The sequence below is a fragment of the Triticum urartu genome, chromosome 4, assembly GCF_003073215.2.
Source record: "Triticum urartu cultivar G1812 chromosome 4, Tu2.1, whole genome shotgun sequence".
NCBI lineage: Eukaryota > Viridiplantae > Streptophyta > Magnoliopsida > Poales > Poaceae > Triticum > Triticum urartu.
Genome location: NC_053025.1, coordinates 113423511 through 113445138, shown reverse-complemented (window position 1 = coordinate 113445138; position 21628 = coordinate 113423511). Strand labels below are relative to the sequence as shown.

At 43.8% G+C, this 21628-nt stretch overlaps 1 protein-coding gene and 1 pseudogene across 1 annotated transcript; both read left to right on the top strand.

Annotated features, from left to right (window-relative positions):
- The first annotated feature begins 1910 nt into the window (after positions 1 to 1910).
- On the top strand, positions 1911 to 4877 carry LOC125553650 (60S ribosomal protein L10-like). The gene is made up of 4 exons (XM_048717403.1): positions 1911 to 2043; positions 3332 to 3833; positions 3947 to 4028; positions 4534 to 4877. The coding sequence occupies exons 1-4, from the start codon at positions 2034 to 2036 to the stop codon at positions 4642 to 4644; spliced, it is 705 nt and encodes a 234-aa protein (XP_048573360.1). The 5' UTR covers positions 1911 to 2033; the 3' UTR covers positions 4645 to 4877.
- A 10598-nt stretch (positions 4878 to 15475) lies between these two features.
- LOC125553649 lies at positions 15476 to 20521 on the top strand (annotated as a pseudogene).
- Positions 20522 to 21628: the final 1107 nt, after the last annotated feature.

The following is a 21628-nucleotide window of genomic DNA, read 5'->3' as shown; positions in this document are numbered from 1 at the left end:
TGCTTCACCATAGACAAAAGTCACCCTCGTTTTAACATCTACAAGTTCATCAATAATTGCATCAATGTGATACTGAGAATAGCCAACAACTTCAAGCTTTATTTCATCATTCCAGAAAATTCCTAAACCACCACTCCTTCCCGAACTACTAACAGCATAACTTTTATTAAAACCTAAAGAACCAGCCATATTCTCAACTCTGGATCCCTCTATATGAGTCTCAAGAATGCATAATACAGAGGGGGCATATTGCTTCATTAGTTCACGAAGCTCTTGAACTGCGGCGGGTTTGCCAGCCCCGCGGCAGTTCCAGCAGAGTAGACTCATTGCGCTAGGCGCGACCCCACTGGGAGGCCCGCCAAACGCGCATCATTGTTCTTGCTCGTAGCTGTGTTCTTTCCGCTGTTTTTCTCACTGGATATGGAGTTGGTCTTGTTCCTCTTTGCCTCTTGCTTGGATGACGGACTCGGTGGGATTTCGATGGAGGACGACGCAGCAGGGTTGATTGAGTTGTCCACGGGTGCTGGTAGCAGCAGGACAGGATCCGCCACTACAGCCCCCCTCTTTCTGTTTCTGTCTCCTTCCTCCATATATGTGTCCCTCTCCTGCGTCCCATCCTTCTCACTGGTGGCTGACATATTATGGTCGTTTGCACGACCCCTTCCTCTTCCCGCACGGCCAGAACCCCGTCCACCTCCTCGGCCAGTCCTATTTCCAGAGTTGTCACCATTGGTTCTTCCTTCTCCAGGTCCACTGCCCGGGCCCCTGAACCATGATGCTTTCAGATCTTTAAAAACCAATGCCTTTGGATCGTGAACTCCATCCCCACACTCTTTGAACAGGTGACCCATGTATCCGCACACGGCGCACCAGTCAGGGAGACGTTCATACTTCACCTTGTATATTTCCCTATGTATAGCATCTTTCTTCTTCACCACCAATGAAACAACATTCTTGAGAGGCTTTGTTACATCAACCTTCACCCGCACCCGTGCAAAATTGCCCTCAAAATCTTGGGACCGTGGCTCAGCATAGATGAACTCTCCCACTGTTGACGCCAAGGCCTTGATTTTTGAGAAGAAACCATCCGGAAAATCATGAATCTGAATCCACATGTCAACCTTGTTTAGCTCAATGGTTGACGGTTTTGTGAACCCGTCGTATGCCTCCAACACCACTGCTTTACCCTTGAAACTCCATGGACCATCCTCCATCACGCACTCCCAGTCACCTAAGCACTCAAATTGCATTGTGTACAGGTTATCTTCAAGCGGCCTAATCTTCACTTCTTTTGCCAAGTCCCAAGCCACCCGCATATTTCTGTAAAACCAATATTGACTATAGGTCTTCTTAGTATGAACCCTAGCGATGGCCATCCAACGGGTCGCCTCGACTGGCAACTCATCGTCCTCGATCACCACATCCTGGAGTTCGTCCTCCTTCAGGCCCAGCTCGTCCATCATGGCTTCCAGATCTGTCACGCCGCTACCCGATCCCGAAGTAGCTTTCTCCATCTTCCCTTGCCCGAGGGATTTGGTTCCGCGGGCGGTATGGTCCCTAAAACAACCTTGCCCCCGCCAGTCTAGAGGTCCGTAGAGCCCCTAGCGTCGGCAAAGAGGGAAGGAGAGGGGAGCGAGGGACTCTACGGTGGCGCGATCGATCGCCGCCGCCGAGAGGAGCCGAAAACCCTAACGAGAGGGGAGCACGAAAACGCTAAAAAAACTTGTTTGCCTCATGGCACGCGGAAATCCGCTGCCGCACCTGGTAGGAGCGCTCGACTAGTTGCTCCTTGGTCACCAGGAGAGGATTAAATTACTCTGGTCACTGGGCCCGTAAACAGGTCTTTTTTAACACGTTACCCGGCCCAGCCAAACGAGGCGTGGGGCCCCAGGTCCACCGCGGAAGCCACGCCACCCCACGTCCATCCGCATATAAGCCCTCCCCGGCTCCAACCCTACTGCTCCTGTGTTTCCTCTCGCCGCCGCCGTCGCCTCCTCCTCTCCCGCCTGCGTCGCATCGCCACCGCCTTCGCCATGGGGAGACGTAAGATCGCTCGATCCGTCCCATCTCCGTTCCCTACCTCCCTTTTCTTGTAATAATCTCGCTACGTTTCGATCCGTGCGATGTGTGGACGCGGCTGTGAGGTAGGGTTTTGTCTCCCGTGCCTTGGTCTTGCCTGATCTAGCGGTCTAGCCCTGTGTGAGATGTCGACGCGCGCGAGTTCCCTTGAGATGGTATCATGTTAGGGTTACGTCTCTGCCCACCGCTGTCGAGTTTTCGGTGTTTGGCATCTCTGCGCCTATGCGTTTCGGGTAAAATTGGATGGATGCCGTGGTTATTCCCTTTAGACTTGGCAATGCTGGTTCTATTTGCATTTGACACCTTGTAGGTAAGTTGATGCTCTGGTCCTAGAGTTTTTCCCCGTGTTGTATGATGTAGATTGTGTGGCTTTGATCGGCTGTTGTCTATACAAATCTTTTTTGCTATCATCAATATCGTGTTAATGTTGAGCTCTAACCTCTTCAGAACTAGGGCAACAGTATTGTCTAAAAGCTGTTCGTTTGGCATGGTTTCCAGGGAATTTTACTCTCCTAATCATTTCTGTTTCATGTGTATATTGTGATTGCCAATTTGTAACCATGCTACTCTGCAATACCTCTGATTTTTCTTGCATGGGTCTTGTTGTAATAATATGTTAATGTGTTTATAGGTTTCAGATGTGACGTATGATGTTGTTACTAAAAAATGTTAGTTGTACACTGTCTGTTTATTAGGATCCACATCATTTTCTGTGGACTTCGTTAAAACCAGAATTATTGTTGTGGAGTATATGATGGTGTTTATCTATGTCACCCCATTCCATTTTTGTTGCTTGATTTGTGTTAATGTTGGTATTAACTATTACCTTCTGTATACATTTCATTGGTTAAGGCTGTAGGTTCACTGTAATTTGTAGAGAATCTTTGTATGATTTAAATTTGGCCACACAGCCACAACTTTCCCTTTGGGTTATGTAAGAAGTAAATTTCTACCTGTGCTGCTTTCATGGAAAGCCATGACTGCAATATTTTCTATTTCTGCTGCCACCTTACATATTATAAACTGTGTGCTGATTTTCTGAGAAGTTTTGGTTAGTGAAAGCATTTCTGAGGTGTCATTCAAGTTGACTTGTTCCTCTCTGATTGCACCTAGCTAATGTATTTTGTTGATTGATATGAGCTTTACCTCTTCTATTATTCAAATTTTTGTTTCCTGATTCAATGCTGATAATTGAGACCCCTCCATGTGTATTTGGTTTCTAATAATTTTGGTGCTTTGTTCCTCTGATCAGGACCTGCTAGGTGCTACCGCCAGATAAAAAACAAGCCATACCCCAAGTCAAGGTACTGTCGTGGTGTACCTGACCCGAAGATCAGGATCTATGATGTTGGGATGAAGAAGAAGGGAGTGGATGAGTTCCCCTCCTGCGTCCACCTGGTCAGCTGGGAAAAGGAGAATGTCTCTAGCGAGGCTCTTGAGGCTGCCCGTATTGCTTGCAACAAGTACATGACGAAGAATGCTGGAAAGGATGCGTTCCACCTGAGGGTCAGGGTCCATCCATACCATGTCCTTCGTATCAACAAGATGCTTTCATGTGCCGGGGCTGATAGGCTCCAGACTGGAATGAGGGGTGCTTTTGGGAAGCCTCTGGGTACCTGTGCTCGTGTGGACATTGGCCAAGTACTCCTATCTGTGCGCTGCAAGGAGAGCAATGCTGTTCATGCTGATGAAGCCCTCCGCCGTGCCAAGTTCAAGTTCCCTGGCCGTCAAAAGATCATTTGCAGCAGGAAGTGGTATGTCACCTGTCTTATCAAATTATACTGGTTGTTTCATTGTGTTATGGAAAGTCGGAAATTCTATGAGATGACTAGATTGAAGCATTGCTAATCTGCACTTGATTTTCCAGGGGCTTTACCAAGTTCAACAAGGCTGATTACATCAAGTACAAGAGTGAGGGAAGAATCGTGCCTGATGGTGTCAATGCTAAGGTGATACATTTTTTCCCACTGAAACATCTTAATGTTTGCTTCAGTTCTGTTCTACTAGACTATACAATTCGCAAAACTTAAAATGTAATGTTGGTTGCTTAATTCCATTCCACATTTTTACTGCTTGTTACAGTCAAGTCTGAGCTCCAGTTTATTGTTGTGTGTATCATAATATAAATATTCTGATTCCTAATAATAATCTATCAGTGGTACTAAGTTGGTCAAATTTGTTCCATGTTAACATGATGCTTACTTAAGGGTTAATATCAAGTTAAACCTGAATGACCATATGTTTTTTTTAATAACTATCTTTATATTCCTATATACTGCTTGTCATAGTTCTCTTGCATCATATTCTGAACTTGTATAATTCTATGTATTGTTTGCTGGTATATTTTCGTTCCATGTACTTTCATATTGAATTGCTTGTCTATTGTTGGTTCTTATACTTGTAACATTTATCTCACACAGTCTCGTACTGATTCTTCTTCCAACTCTTGTGCAGCTGCTTGGTGTCCATGGCCCCATTGCTAAACGGCGCCCCTGGGCAGGCGATCCTGGCTTGAGGCAGTTGAAGCATGCACAGACCATTTCCTTCGCTAGATGGAACTCATGAGTTTTGTTTTTGCTTTAGCCAGTATATTTCCCCATGCTTGAACGAGTGTTAAGTAAAGATGGCAGCTGGCTGCAGTATAATCTACTTCTGTAGTTCTTTACTGTAGACCGTTTCTCATGGTGGAGGTTGACATATCTGCAGTTGTCCTGTTTTAGCACTTTCTTGAGATTGTTATCTACAAGTGCTGGAATTTTCTGGATCATCTATGAATGATGTATAACTTTTGCCTATGCAAAATCACCTTTCATTGATGTGTGGCTAGTTATGCTTGTTTGTTTGTTCTGTTCTACTTGAGGCATTCAAGTAAATATTGGTAATGCTGCTCAAATTGCACCTAATCTGCTTATAACAGTTTAGTGTTCAAGGGAATGTTGCTACTGCGTTCAGTTGCATTTAACCTAGTTTGATTGTATTTCCACAATGTTCTCCATTGTCTCCCAATTTTCCTTGGCCTTGACAATCAAGCCGTGCCTTGGTGGAGCGCTGGTGCGACAGTCAGGGCGGTTCTGCGCACTTGCGGCAATCTCACGGCAGTTCCATGTGGTGGGCTTCTTCTCCACTAATAAATTTACATGTTCAACTTGCTTTGAAAAAATGGTTTCTATGTAATAAGTTGTTAATATTCAACAACCCTGTGTAAAAAATGATCACATAAATCTAAACAGTTAACCTTCCATCTATAAGGTAGAGCGGTGGCTACTCCTCCGATGCTAAAGTAATTGTGCACCATTCACATAGTACATGTAGCGGCTTCAATATATGGAACTTTGTTTACCCACTTTGAATTGAGGATCCGTTTCCCTCGTTCTCCCTTTAGGGCCAGAAGTCCTATATTAATCGAAGTGCCTCAAATCATTGCTATTTGACTCTGGACTGGTTCTAAATAAGTCGAGGTATTTCAAATAGTTTGTTGACATAGACAAAGGGAAAACCTTTGAACAAATTTCTGTGTTGATCTTGGACATATAAGAATTTTAAATCAAATCTCTTTAGAAAGATGATCTTTTGTCTCATAGTAGTCTGCTTCGTTATCTGGTTAGCCATACACTTCACATAGCGATTCACATGGCATCATCAAATGATATAGATCTTAACGAACGTTTTAGCGGGCGAGGGCTTCAGTGGGGTCATGCGTCATTTCTCCTTTTTATCCTTTGTGTGCTTGCTTTGTTCGTAACTTTGTTAGATGTGCTCATGAGCACCATGTATCTAGCTTGGCCGTGTGGGGTTTCATCCTAAGCTCCTTCTTGGTTTGACAGTTCATAAAACGGGACAAAAGCCTATCTTCCAAGAGTTTTCAAATGCATGTTGTATACATCTAAAAAAAGATCATGTTGTATAGAGAGGATGGCATATTACTTAAATTCGACTTTGAGCGCATTGAACACAGGTACCGTAACATGGCCAACAAAATCAATTACTCTACCTCACTTAAGATGAGTTTGCACAACATCATCATGCTAAGAACAAGATCCAGGCATCCAGCAGTGAAAAAAGAGAAGAAAAACGAGATCCAGCAAATAAATGGGCGATATACACAGGTTACAAAGGAAAGTAGGGTGCTTAAGTACAGATTCACCATCATCATTTTCTGGTTCCCATAACAAGATCAATTGTTTTCTTTACAGCTTCCGGAAACCTCTAGAGAGCTACTACAATCAATCCAGAGTCTAGCGGGTTCATGAACATTAGAAAGAGATGATCAGCAAAAGGAAAATCATATATTTCTCACCTTTTCAAGAGCAGAAACCAGAATATATTTCTCAATTCAGTTCTGTTGAGAAGTCTGTCTGTACCATACCAACATACGTGAACCAATTCAACCGTCCCCTTTTCTTCTTCTGTCTAGCTATAAGTCCAGTATTTTCCAATCATTGTTGTGTGAGGTTAGTCAATCGGTGCTTTCATTGGTGGCAGGACTCAAGTCGCATGCTCACCCAGGTTCAGAATTCTATGCAGGGTTCAGAATGTTACCTACTATACCATCATTGCCCTTTCATATACACACGGACTATAAAAACTTTTGGAAACTGCTCACATCCTAGGCCTCATTAGGTTTGGAGGATTTTTATAAGAAAAACATAGGAACAAGGATTTCATAGGAAAATTTCCTATATATGCATTCAGTTTGTAGGAAATGCGTACAGGAATTTCATAGGAATAATATTCATTTTTTGTATTTTTGGAGAAAACTACACATCTACTCAAAGCTTATTTTTACGCGTAGGAATAAGGCAAGTCAATTACTCAATTCCTCCAAACCGAACGAGCCCCTACTAATTTTCATATGATTTCTTCCATTGAGTTTTGCTCTGTTGAGGCTGTTTGTATCACCGGACGAAGTTGGAATGAACACATCTGTTTGAGCGCCAACTAATTTTGAACAGAGAAAATAAGAAATTTCTGGCACCAGCAGGGGCAAGGTGGATGCATCCTTGGTCTGCCCGGATGTACGTATCATGTATGTATAATCTCGCCGTCATCATCAGAAACACACAGATCTGATCTGAATCCGTGGGCCTTTCCCCTCCCGCGGCCAGTGCAGGCCAAGGGAAGAAAGGCTGCCACGAATTGAAACTGGAATTCAAAGGACCCCATGCATGGAATGGAACCGGTAGGGCAGTCAAGGCGGCCATGATCAGATCAGGAGCCGTGGTGAGTGGTGACCGCCAGTTTTGGGAGCGATTGCGAGGCGGAGGAGATGCAGCAGCTGCCCGAAAGACGTAGTACGCCGCACGGGGCAAAAGCTCGCCCGGCCCGGTTCTTCTTTTCTGGTGGCAGCTGGAGCCTGGCTAGCTAGAGTAGAGGGTTGGGTTGTGTGGAGCTGTGATGATGAGCGGTGGATCTCGGTGGCCCGTGCGCGCGTCCCGGCCGGTCGTGAAGTAGGGCCGTACGTGGTGATTAAGATCGAACGTAGATCGCACTATATATGGTATATGTGTATGTATATTTGTACCCCTGTGCATCGTCTTCGAAGCTTTGCACGATGCAAATAGTATTTTTTTTCTAGAATACACAGAACGTGCGTATCATATATTAAAGACGATGCAAATTATTGATTGATGGACAAAAGCATGTATTGTTTTTCTAGAGTACGCACATATATTAAAGACAATGCAAAATTGTTGATGATGGACAAAAGCATGTACGTATTGCCGTATTGGTTTATAGAGCATGCATGTCACATGTTTTCTGCCACACGCCCTTCCTTCTCTTCAGAGTTTTCTTTTCATATTAGTACATGTCTCATTCATATAATAAAGATCAAGTTACAAGTCACGTAAACACCGATACACCGACTCTTCTCTTCAGAGTTGAGAGGCGGTATTCCTTGTTTAGTTAACTCATAAACCTAGCTAAGTTCGAATGATACGCCTCGTGTTTTCATGACTAATTAGCTATATTTTGTTTCATATTTTTTTAACACAGTACAATCAAAGTCGCTCACATACATAAGCATACAATCCTTATGAACGCACACCTTATCCCTATAAGCACCTCGGAGAGACTAATAAGCCAACATAACATCTTGAGACTAATTAGCTGTGTTTTGTTTCATATACACAGAGCACGGACGGAAATGCACACAAATAAGATTGGGATATACGTACGTATATGCACCAGGAATTTTGTAGTGCATGCAAGACTATACGGTGCCACTTGGAGCTAAAGCAATGCACGGCGGGGGTGGCAAAAAGAAAAGTAGGCCGACCCGACTAGCGTCTCTTCCGGATCTAAACACCGCAATGATGCCAAACATGCCTTTCGCCTTTCTCTTTCGCTTGTGCGTTTGTGTGTGCTGCTGCTGTGGGGTTGGAAACTTGGGATATGGCCTAGCTGCATGCTCCATACATCCATGCCTCCAAACACAGGTACACGTCTTCTCCGGCCGTATGTCCACCTTCAGCTGCCTGGAGGTATACTTCCTGCAGGACGAGGCGCTGGCACTAGAGTTTCCATGTCACCTTTTGGCTGGTTTCTGTACAGATAGGAATTTATTGATAGGGCTCAAGACGCTTAAGGTTTAGCGTTGAGAGTTTTTACGGTACATCATACTACCGGATATAATGGGTGGTATTGAGTTGATCCAATGGCTAGCACAATTCAGCTTAGAATTTGTTTGAGGATAGATCGGTAATTTCCCAACAGGATTAAATTTCTCCTTCATTATCCTAATAATTAATCTAGTTAGTTAACTGAGATAGTCGCAGCTGTATGACGCACTAACGAAGTTCCTTCCGCCGGTGCAGTTGTATGTCCTTCGTCGGTCATCCCGCCGCCTTCCCCCACCAGTTGCACATCCCTGCCTACCGTCGCGCCAAGGCCCAAGAACGAGTCCAAGAGTACCCTGCATACAGGGCGCTGCCTTGAACCTAGAACCGGCGGATCCCTCGTCTGCATGACTAGTAGCACCTTCGTCTTCTTGCCTTCTCTTCTTTTCCCCACACAGACTGCACATCGGTTTTCCCCCTAGTACGTGCATGTGTCCATGCCCCCGGCGACGGCTGGACCGAGGTCGCCGAGCTGCTGTGCAGGGAGATGGTGGTGGGGAGATGAACACGATGGAGGAACGGATAGGGGCGGCGAGGGAAGGGGAGGCGTGAGAGGTCAATACATGGTGTTGCATGGGTGCGGGCGAAGGACGGCAATGGCAGGGCGCCAGACGACGCTGGCTGTAACCCGCCCATTGTAGTGCCGAGAAGATGCGACGCTGGAGAAGAGATGACATGGAATTCCAAATCTCCCCTTCGTCTTAATTCTGGATAGAGCCTGCTGCTGCGGGTGTTTATGACCATGAACTACCCAAAATGCCCCTGAGGCCGAAATATACTACCCGAATTCTGGTGTAGTATTACGACTTCTGGGCCATTGGATCATAAAAATAAACGGCCCAAAATAGTTTGATGTACCGTAAAAGGTCTCTTAGCGTTTCACATGGGATAGCTAGCTAGCTTTTGGTAAACATGTTTCCAGCGAGTTAAAGTCACCTTTTTGCCTGTGTCATGCCAAAATATTTTTCTCTAACTCTAGAGATTATGTGGATAGAACCTATATAGTAGTGCAAGCAATTTTAACATGCTCCCTCTTACCCCTCCTCAACGGCTCAGATTAATTTTATACTCTTACCTCATGTGAAAAGGGGAGGTAAGAGGGAGCACGCTAAAAAACCTCAGTGTGAGCAACTTAATTAGTTGCGGCAAACTGCAATTTACTCCTTTTATTTTTGCCGTGGCCTTTGATTACTTTTAGTAGCAACTTTCAAACATTTTTAATTATGCGAAGGGTCCTATTAGGACATTCGACGATAGAGGAGTATGCACGCAGTGCAAAATGGGATAAAAGCCTGCATAAAACCATTACTTGGCGACGGTGAACATGTGCAAATACTACTACTCCAAATAGTAGCACATTAATACAGAAAGGCTAGCCTTTATGCCACCTTTTTGTCTAATTTCTGGCTTTACCCTTTTATCATAGCCTAATGCATGCCCTAATGGCCCAGCTTTTGTCCTTTGGATCTGCAACATTAAGAAAGTAAGGCAGGCGAGAAAGACGATAAAAGGAACAAAACAAAGGAGAGAAAAAAGGGGGTCACAAAAGGTGGCGAGGAAAGGAAAACAAAGTGATCATCATCATGTTTTCTTGTACGCATGTCGCCTCGTTAATAGGCTCACTCATCATCATCCTCTCATCTCTGGCTCAATTAGCTTAAAACGGGACATGAAGTTAATTACCCAGGTGCTGTGTACATCCTCTTCAAATTTTGCTCATGGTTAAGTACGCATGCGTGACTCAAGCTTTAACTAGTTCATGTGTTTTCCATGATAGCAGAAAGATTTGGCATTATCATCATCGTTATCAGCAAGAGATTAGAGTTCCCAGTTGTGATCAATGCATGCCCATAATTAACCAGGTTCATGCATGTACGCTTCTCGGCGCCTCGAGAAGTAGTTTCTTGACCAGACGTTTGTTGACTAAAATTATGCTTCCAAATGATCACGATCGCCAGAGGTGTATACGATTATGAAGATCGATGCTACTCCCTTCATTTTTATATACAAGGTCACAAACTCAAATTACAGGTACCAAAGTGAAATTTAATACATACTTTATAATCCAACTTCTGTGGACACGACCGGTTGAAATAACCAGAGTGAAATTTCATAGGGACCTACGGCTATGGGTATTGTGCTTAGTGTGGAACTTCTGATGACCAGAGTGGGATAATGACAAGATGTGCCTAAACACATCAATATCATCGACAAAGACAAGCTTTAGCACCTCTTGCACCACCCCCTTATTCCACGCGAAATCTCACAACCAAGGCAAAAATGTGTCGGACGGTCCGGATCTGCTTTATTTTAGTCTCAGACAACCTTCCGAAATTCCAAGCCGCTACTACAACTACCACTAATAATTCACCAACATATTTTCTTGCTGGCCAACATAATATTAATATAATGTACTGAAATTAGGTTATCACCTTGTCGTCCTAGAGCAACCATTTCTTGAGAATGCCTACCCAGCAGACTCTAAAAATTTTAAATGGTGGGGGTGCCCTCGAGCCAATGCATCCATGGATGATCTTGATGTATTTTTTTAAATTTATCTATATTGCTAGATCCAAGTCCTTTTCGGATAAAAATGTTAAGCCATTTCGTAGCAGTGGGCAGACACAGTGACCGTCCACAAAGTAGGATTGCCCGTCCATGTTTGGCTAGACGAGTGGGTAGGGCTAGCCTGATGCAGCGTGAAATGCACACGTATGCCTGTGCATGTTTGTGCCTTTCTAGGTAGCTTAGGATTATCATGGCTCAACTGGCATCATTTTGACACGACCGTCTCGAATCCAGGTGATTGCATGCTCGACGCCCCTTTAACTGTGTCGTCGTGTCAATCCATAGTTCTACATAACATAGGGCACCACACGAATGTGCGTGCGTACGTGCATGCATCATTGATTCATGGAGTGACCGAGTGAGCTGGACTAGCAGGCAGAGACCTAAATCCTTTCTCCCCATTTTGCTAGGGGTAGATCGGTGATCGTATAGGTGCCCCGATCCACGGCTAGCTATAGCAGCATGGCTTTGTGAATGCTTAACTATATAGAATCGAATGGTGAAATATTACACCCTCTGTTCGTGAACACAAGATGTTTTGGATATTATAAATTACATACGGACTGAAATGAATGAATCAACAAATTAAAATGCATCTATATACATCTGATTCATAAAAAGGTAGAACATCTTATATTTGTGAATAAAGGGAGTATTTGATTAAACCATGATAATGAAAAATAATCATCATTTGCTATATAAAGATGATTCACCTTGCAGTGCTTTCAGTTGTGAGTCGTAGCACAATGCATGAACACCACAGTAACATGATAAGGAGCATAAATAAGACATGCAGAGCTGAATGAAATGTTTTCCTAGGGTTTGCTAGAGAGGAGGTGATCAGGAGACGACTAGCTTGTCCCCTCTACCCATCGACGGCGTCGCGGGTTCCCCTGGCACCCGTCTGCCATTGCGGCAGCGGGAGGATGGAGGAACCCCTAGTCGAGTTTCCCGGTCAGTGTCTCGTAGGATCTTGGAGTTTGTCTTCATCGGTGAAGTTGGGGCAGCGTCGACAATGCGAATAATGGTTTCTAGACTTTCTCTATATCAATGTTGTTCCTCGGAGTGACATCAACGAGTTGCGGGATGGTGAAGATTGTCGGACACTCAGTCTAGCGAGGTTAGCTTTTGTTCACGACAGTGACAAACCTACAAAGGGGATGACATTGCACTTGTTTTTGTTCTACATTTCCATTTTTGCCCGATGAAGCTCGGCAAGATATGGCTCCGTCGGGTAACTTGTGAGGTTTGTGTCCACCTTCTCTCTCCGGCTGGAGTTGGCATTATCTTCTCGCCCTCTTTGGTGTTGGATTCTCCTTTACGGCAATTCTTTCAGTTTGGGATTGCCAGTGTCTTCTGATTTACATTGAGAACATCCTGACCAATCCTTCTACAAACTTCTGAGTTTCGACAAGGTTGCTCCGATGAGATGGAGGCCGAGAGGTGTCAACGAGTATTTCTCATGCCGCGTCACGCATCGCAAGTGGATGCAGAAGGAGGACAATGCTCATATCTTCAAAGACTGCCTGTAATTTTTTATTCTTCTTGTAAGGAAGTTCTTATAAGATTTTGTTTTATTTAATAGCCTTCGGCCTTTCTGAAAAAAAAACATGAAAGCGGTGATTATCCTTGTTTCAGATGGCACAACGTATACCTCCTAGCTGTATGATTTGCAGCAGTTTCGATCTCCATATATCCTCTAAATCTTGATTATTCCTGCCACGATTCTTTTCACAAGATAAAGTGTAATTTAGGCAGATACCGACCGGCCGTGTTTGGAGGCAAAGATCTCATCCTAATCAAATCTCATCTCAAGAATTAAGTAACCAAAAGGAACACGTGCAATAATCACTGCACCGTATCCAAACCAAGGATCACAAAGGACAATTGATCTTCGAGAACCTAGAACAATATTTTCATATAAGATCGCAATCAGATTACTGCAGGATTAAGCATGACAAGACAAACTTGCGTGGATGCATGCATGCATGCATATTGGGGGTTCGAGCATCAAGAACCATCGGCCAACTACAGTTACTATATTGGGAGTATATATATTTTTCCTTTAAAAAGAGGAGTTATTTTTTGTTTTTGTAGTAGAATGATATGTTCTTGGTAGGCGGTGATTTGAAGTTGATGCGGCTAGCTAGTGCGTATTATGTTGTGTGTGTGTGTGTGGGGGCGGGGGGGGGGGGGGGTGTTGTACGTGTTCCTTTTGGAATTTCCCGGTGCATGCAAAGTAGGGTTGCGAAGCAATAATTAAAGGGAGCGGACAGCAAGTACTGCACCGTGCATGGTGGAGGAGATGATGGTCTCATCCCCACCATGCACCAGCTAGCCAGCCGCACATCCATGCCAAACAAGAAAAATACAAGGTTAGATCCTCCATAGAATGACTTGTCTCAGAGGACATACATGCATGTTTTTTTTTGCGGGTTACATACATGCATGTATGCAAAGGCAAACTGGGACGGATTGTGTATTTCAAATATATGCATTAAAAAAAACAGAAATGTATCTATAGTATTGTAGGTTCACAGTTTTAACATTGCGTATCCAGAGTTTCTTAAACATTTTTGCTATTAGTTTTTTAGAACATTTTGCTATTAATTAGGTTGATTTTTCCTGTTTAATCAGTCATGATTTTCCTTTCCTCTTTGTTCATTTTTTTTTCATGTGCGTGTGTGTGTGTGCATAGGTTATATGTGTGTGTATGCGCGCACACTCGCGACAACACCATCGCCGTGAGGTGCAATCTATCCGAGTAAAATGCATAGAATCATCATAATCGTTAACTCACAGAAAACCACCACTTTACAAAACATGTCAGAAAAAATGCTATAGTTAACAGTGGCGAGAAACACTGCCAAAATCTGAATCTCGTTTTGACATGGTAAATCGCCATCGGGACAAAGGTAATACAAAACATTGACTGGTGGATGTTAAAATGGGCAGTGGCAACTTAAAAGAAGAAACCCTAGTGAATCCCTCTACCTCCAGATCCCCAATCCCCCCGGACCTCCATGACCATCGCCTCCTCCAACTGCTCCATCTCCTCCCCTATCGTCCCCTCTTCGCCTGCCACCGGCACCAAGCGCGAGACTGGTTGCTCCATGTCCTCCCCCATCGCCCCCTCCTCGCCCACCCTTGGCACCAAGCGTGAAATTTTGTCTCCCCGCCGACGCCCTGCCCCTAGATGTCGAGGCGGAGGCGCCCAAGGCGGCCGACCACGGCGCAGACACACCCTGACGCCCAAGGAATCCTACCACGGCGGCAATGCCTTCCTACCCATGGATGTCCAGGCCCAGCCTGACATAGCTAGCCACGACACTGCCGAGGCGCTGCCCTTGACCTGAGGCGCCACCCATGGCCAACCATGATGCGACCACTGAGGCGTCGCCCAAGGCCAACCACTTTGGTGACGTCGTCATGGTGGACGCCGAGGTGCAGCCAACGCAGGAGTCAACATTTGTTAGTTGCCACGGGAAGGGAGTGGTCAAACCGTCAAAGAGAGAAAGAAGATGACTAACGAGTGGGACCCACATTTTTTAAACGGCCGTCAGTCAATGTTTTGTATCCCTTTGTCACGTGAGCAATTTGCCACATCAAAATGTGACTCGAAATTTTGGTCAACATTTTTTGCCACTGTCAACGATAACGCTCGACTCATTCTGCCATTTTGTAAAGTGGTGGTTTTTCTGTGAGTTGTGACATAATTGTGGTGGTATTTATCTTCAATGTGGCGAGAGATGATTAATGTGGCTTTGTTGTTTGAACAACCTTGAGTATGAGAAATGTATACACATAAGTTCTACACAATAAGTGTGCAAATTATATTATTTCCCAAATTCCACTATTATATGCTTGTTTTTCCATATTCTAAAATGTGTAGTTTATGTACGTTTTTTTTGACATAGTTTGTTTTATTTCTTTTATTTTGTTTCCTTTTAGGGCAATGTTTTTGTAAATGCTTAAAACATTATATTTTCAAAGTACTCGATACTACTTTAGGCACTCAGCTGGTGCACAAAGTCCGCTCTAAGAAGTGCATGTGATGGCTATACATCTAGGTACACAAAACAACATCATGAAACTACTACTACACTAGCATGGGTACATAGATATGGCATTGATCATATCTCTTGCACATGATACTCCCATCTTTTTACAAAATCTTGTATGAAATCATTGCCCCGCCCTTCTCCCTAGCCATAGCTTGCACCTCTATATATCTGCCTACATATATGTACACCATCTATCTATCCATACCATATCAACCACTACCACTGCACCATCTCTTATATTCTCCCGACATATTAATTCTCTCCTCCACCCATAACACCATCTTTCTGCTCACCAACTCACTCACTCAGCTCGCCGCTCTTCTTCTCACATCTGTTGCCTCTGTCTCATCAATCTCATTTGCTTCTAGCTACCATCTGTCTGTCTTCGTTGGTTAGTTTGCTCCACCGCCATGATGAATCTTATATCGTTTGAGACGCCTCCTCCTCTTGGTAGGCAAGAGAGCACCGCTGCCACTGCAGCCACCGGCATGAAGGTGGCGAAGGAAGCGAGCTCTAGTGGCGCATGCTTCCACGGTAGCAATCTAGACCTCAGCCTCGGCATCTCCTTGTCTCCCGGAGGTAACTGCAGCGCCGCCAGCTGCGGTGGCACCGCCATGGCACGCTACAACGGTCCTCAAGGTGGCGGCGATGTCGATCGAGTGCAGAGCAGTGACATGGTCATCGCTGGTACCGCCACTGCGAACACGCTTAGCGCAGGGCGTGCTGGTAATTGCCATGGCATTGTGCCTAGCAGCAGCTGGGCGGCGGTGTTCATGCCGAGCCCGACCGGCTTCATGCACCCCTGGAGCCTCGCCGCCCGGCAGCAGAAGGCGGCCGCGGAGCAGGACCGGAGCATTGCGCAGGCGTCGGTGGCAACAACATATGGGACAAGGTGAGCCAAATGTTATGTGCTGATAGTTAATTGAGCAACACACATATATGCATATGCATCTACATGCATATTACCTACTCAGTTTTAGCAGCCACTCCTACTCCTGCATGTTTTTTCACCATCATGGCATCCAACGGCTCTAGCTAGCTAAAAATGTGTCAGCTGTCAAAATATGGATTTCCTGTCGTGTAATGAGTTTATAATGCTAACTACTACCTCCTTCCTGGTTTATTGGTCTTCTTTATAATTTGTGTCAAATTTTGATCAAAGATTTAACTAACGAAGTGTTAATACATGTCAAGAAAAAATATATCATTGGACTCGTATTTGAATATAGTTTTCAATGATATAATTTTTGGTGACATGCATGAATATTTTGTTAGTTAAATTTATGGTTAAAATTTGGCATGGAATACAATGGGGACCAATTTAAACAGGACGGAGGTAGTAAGTTTCAGCACTCAGCAATCATGAATTAAACAAACAAGTATATACGAGGGAAAAGTGCGGGATTAATTCACGTTCTCTACGTACATAGGCACAAATGATTGCAATCATGAACATTTTGAACCCCTACCACTCCACTAGAGCGCATTGATTAGTATTTTTCAGGTCCTCGTGTGCTTAGAACTGCGTTTAGAAATGATTGCGAATAGATTCTTGTACGCATTGTATATGTGTGTGCACCAAATGGAGTCCTTGACATCTAGGGTTTCTAATACAGGGAAAACATGTATATATAACCTCCTGATGGACGTACGTGGGTTAATTCTCACAATGCTTTTGCCGGCCGGCCATACGCGGTCGGATAGATACCGTTAGCGAGTAACGTACATAGAGAAGATCTCCTCTGCTCTGCAAGGAATTAAGCGAGAATATTCAGCGCAGGCCGGCCCAGGCAGGGGAGCAGCAATGATGAGTGCAGCATGGCTCTGCTTGATTGTGCATGCAGCGCAGTGCAGTCTTTCCCCCATCCTCCCACAGAAAAGAGAGAAAGAAAGAAAGAGAACTAGTGCAGTCTTTTCCATAAAAACGACTTTCGTGTGTCCGTCCGTGGATGTGTTGCTCCCAATAATTGGGCGGCTGGACGTGCTAGACTGTTGCCATGTGGCCAGATGACCATATGAAATTCATGTCATCTCATTTATAATTTTAGCATCTTCACCTTTGGACTATTATAGTGAGAATAACATAGTTATGACCGTGCATGCCACATAGGTAAAAAAGATGACGTGACAGATAATTAAAAGGAGAGAAACAAACGGAGTAACATCCGCGTACTCCTCTTTGGTCTTAACGTCTTGGCTTCCCAGACCAATAAATCTGGACGAAGTAATCAACAAACACGTTCATCTTAAATACTCTAGGAAAATAATTAACCACAGGCAAGTAAATTGCATTGCATTCATGCATGTATTATTGCACACATTTGCACCTGATCTGCACAACGTATTCATGGGCGCCTAATATTTGCATTCAATTCTTTGTCATCAGCAGCGATGCTAGTGTGGTCTCAGTGCCTTCGGCAGCTGTGGGCTGGCCGCCGGTGCACACCACCCGGCGCCACCTCGTCACCGCCACGCACGTGCTAAAACCCGACGCCGGCGTGAAGCAGGCCGACGGCCCAAAGAACACGAAGATACCCGCCGCGGCCTCGCCAGCCGATGATGATAAGGAGGTGGCTGGGGCGCCGAGGAGCTGTACGGTCACCGCAGAACCGCAGCGGCTGCAGGCAAACATGTTCGCCAAGGTGCACATGGATGGCTGCCTGATCGTTAGGAAGATCAACCTGAGAGCTCACCGCAGCTACGACTCCCTCTCGCGGGCGCTCACCAAGATGACAAGAAACTTCTTCTGCCGTGAGTACCGCTCTCCATTATTATTTTCCCCAACAAGATACTGCTCTCAAATAGTATATCTAGGGCACACATCATGTATCCTAATTAGTGTACATCTAAGTAACTCAATCAAACATAAAAAAGAAAAAAGAAAAAAGAAAAAATACACGCATGAATCTCCGTCTAAAACGAAGGACATAAAGGATGTAGATATGTAATATTTAGGGCACATCTAGATGTGTTTTAGCAAAACCAAAAATATAATTAGTCACAGAAGCCTTCTGCCCCTCGATCTCGGCAAAGAGATTATGAATTCGCCTCCTCTCTGCTTGCCTCTTCGAAAAGAAATCCTAATGTCTCGGCTCCGGCCAGTAGATAGGTAGGCTTTTTTTTTCTTGGCATGAATGACTCTCGAATGGATGGGGAAACTTCTTAGAGTCAGTCTTCTGGGCTTTGATTCTCCTCAAGTTCGTCCATAGGGACGGATTAAACAGAGCTTTTAAGTAGATTCCTGCCATCTCCTTGGAGCGGCGAGGTTATGGTTTCTCGTCATGCATACGCAACGACGAGATTTGGTGTTAGGTTCATTAGATCGATTCAAGGGCTTAATTGTGATGATTGTGGCTCCGAGGCACTGGTTCTTAGGGACACATGCACGAAGACTTCCTGACCGTTATCGACAAGGTCTGTCTGGCTCCGGTATGGGAGCAACGATAGAGGCTTGTCGGCGGCTTTGTTCCAACAGTGGTGGTTTGGTGGTCAATGGAGATAGATATAATTTTTATTATGTTTGAGGGGATTTCTACTTCTAGTGAATCTTTACAGTTCCTTTCGCATTTTTTGTATATTTTCCTACCGTTGAAAATAGGGCCTCGATTTAAAGAAACTTGACGGTTGGTTGACGACGTTAAATAAAACCCATTTTCCATGATAAAACGAGGTACCATTTTGATTTTTATTTCTTTGATGAGGGCGGTAACATATTGAGTATGTTGTGACTTTGACCAGAGTTCAACAAATTTATAACAAGCTCATTAAGCCCAAATGGGAGGTTAGCATTGTCCATGTCGTTCACCTCGTGTGGCCAATTGGGCCCTTGTCCTCCTGGGTCTAAGGCAATTCATCTTAACCGGGCTATCGCTCACCTACCATGTGAACACCATGGGCTTCACGGGGCCCTAGGTCAATGTACTCTTCCAGTTAGAATTCGTTGTGAAATTAGCATGAGTTTTATTTAGATGGAAATTAAATTGACTTTCACAACACTTAACTATTCCCCTCCTCCCCCGCCCCCCACCCGGTAAAAAAGCCATTTCTAAACCTCGTTAAATAAACTATTTTTAAACATGTATTTCTCATTGGAAACACATGGCATGTTAGAATTGTGCAGTATTGTCTCTCTTTTGCTATGAGTGCGATGTCTTTTCATGTTTTTATGTATCAATTATATTGAATTCTTGGATTGGATTGCGTAAATGCAGCTGCAGATTATCAGAGTTTGGATTCTGCAGAAGGCGATTATGCAAATAGTGACGACTTCATATTTCTATATGAAGACTTTGAAGGCGACCGGATGCTTGTTGGGGATGTCCCATGGGAGTAAGTATTGTTCTTCATACATCCTTCTGCGCCATGAATTAACATCGCAAGAGGATATTGTTAATTGTTGTTTTTGGAAAACTTTTAGTTTTTCACTGATATTCTCAAAAGTAAAAAAGAACAACCATCCCCGTATCATAGATGCCCTAATAGTGCGCGATCAAAACAAATAGGTGGCATAACCGACTACATATTATTATTGCTTTTTATGGTGAATTTTGTAAGAAATCAGAGCCGAAATATGAAGAGCACTTGTGCCGAATTTTTTCCTGAACATGCAACTTTAGAAAGTTGTTAGAAAAACTAAAGCAATTATGCATTTGTCGTTTCTTTCAGGTTGTTTCTTGCGACGGCTAAAAAATTATGCATTGCTCGTCATCCAACATCAAGTGATACCAAAGGTACATTTAGAAGAAGTCATTTCTTATATATTGAAATGTTCAATGTGAGCATGCCCATGAGATAGTTTGTTGCTACTCATCAATTTTAGGTCATGACGAAGCAGCAAAATTAGACGTAAGTGTGAAGCTAGCTACGAATAACTGAACGCCCCACCCCGGAAGCAACTTGATTTGAGGCCCTTTCTGGATAATGAAAAAGAAGAACTCTCCCAACTCGTCATCTAAGAATAGACACACTAAACTTGATCAGCGACATATACGTGCACATTGTATATGCACATCTCTCGATCTGCGGTGTAGCACATGTGTATGGGTATTATTGTACGCCTATGCTAGTTAGATGTGAACAACTTGTTGTGGTGTATCAATGTCAGCACCTCTATGATGTTGTGCATATAATTTTGGAACGTTGTGTAAGAATTAATGTTGGAATGCATGTGATGGATAATGTTTCAGCTAGCTATTGCTCATAGGGTCATCAAACTTGATACAATTTGCATAACCACATTTATGCTTATGGAGTTACCTTTTATCCTTTTCTATTTGGGGTTTCATGGCATGAACATCAAGTTTTCACCTAAAGGGAACGAGTCATTACACTATATTCATCGAGATGGTTATACCCCCCCTCGAGATGCACACACTTAGTTGCACCATTAAAGGATGTACGTGCCATTAGTTGCATTTAAACTTGTCTATCTCCTTACATCCCCACAATCCATGTAAAACCCTTGTGCATCCTACACCTTTAGTTTTTTTTATAGTTCTCTAGATTTTGGCATGCTTGCAATGCTTGGTATCCTCACCTTCTAGTGACCCATTTATCATCTCACCTAGAATTGTTGATTCAAGCGACAACCTAATAATGCTCAATGCCCCTTATATTGATTGGATATAGCTTAGTTGGTCATGGCTTGACACCTGAGATACAAAATCCATTATGATTGAGAAGATATTGTGGCAGGATGATCCTCGTGAATTTTAACCAACATTACTATCGTCGATGCTTCATGACGAGGTCAAGAATGCCCCTAGGTCATTGATGATGATTCTTTGCTAGACTACTAGGAAAAAGAATATGTATTGGCTGCCTTGAAGCAAGTCAACCAAGTATGTCATTATGGATTAATTTCTTTAGATAAAGGATAAGATGATTTGCCTTGATATATAGTATATACGTCAACTGATGGTCATAGGTTCACTTGTTTCCTTTGAATAGTTTAGGACTATCTCAAAAATATTCTTGGTTAGTAAAAATGTTTTATGCTGGTTTATAGTAGGAGGGTTAATCAAGAATATGCTTTTTTAATTTATATAAGTATATAAAAAAATTAGTTGGTGGTCGAGCGATGCCAACTTTTAGTTGTGAACATATGGGTCAATGTGAGGATTGGTAATACAAGAATAATATTAATGATGGAAATGATTCTTGCCATCCAACGGATCCAACTACTAGATCTTTACTGAATCGACCATGATTGTCCATGTATTCTAGTTCTTCGCTTTGTTCCTTGTCATCTCTTTCCCGGTAACCTCTTCTCCAACTCTACCTCATTGTCCTATCCATGAA

Coding starts and splice junctions, on each gene's coding strand:
- LOC125553650 (XM_048717403.1), top strand. Junction 3,834..3,946: donor ATCATTTGCAGCAGGAAGTG/GTATGTCACCTG, acceptor TTGATTTTCCAG/GGGCTTTACCAAGTTCAACA. Junction 4,029..4,533: donor CTGATGGTGTCAATGCTAAG/GTGATACATTTT, acceptor ACTCTTGTGCAG/CTGCTTGGTGTCCATGGCCC.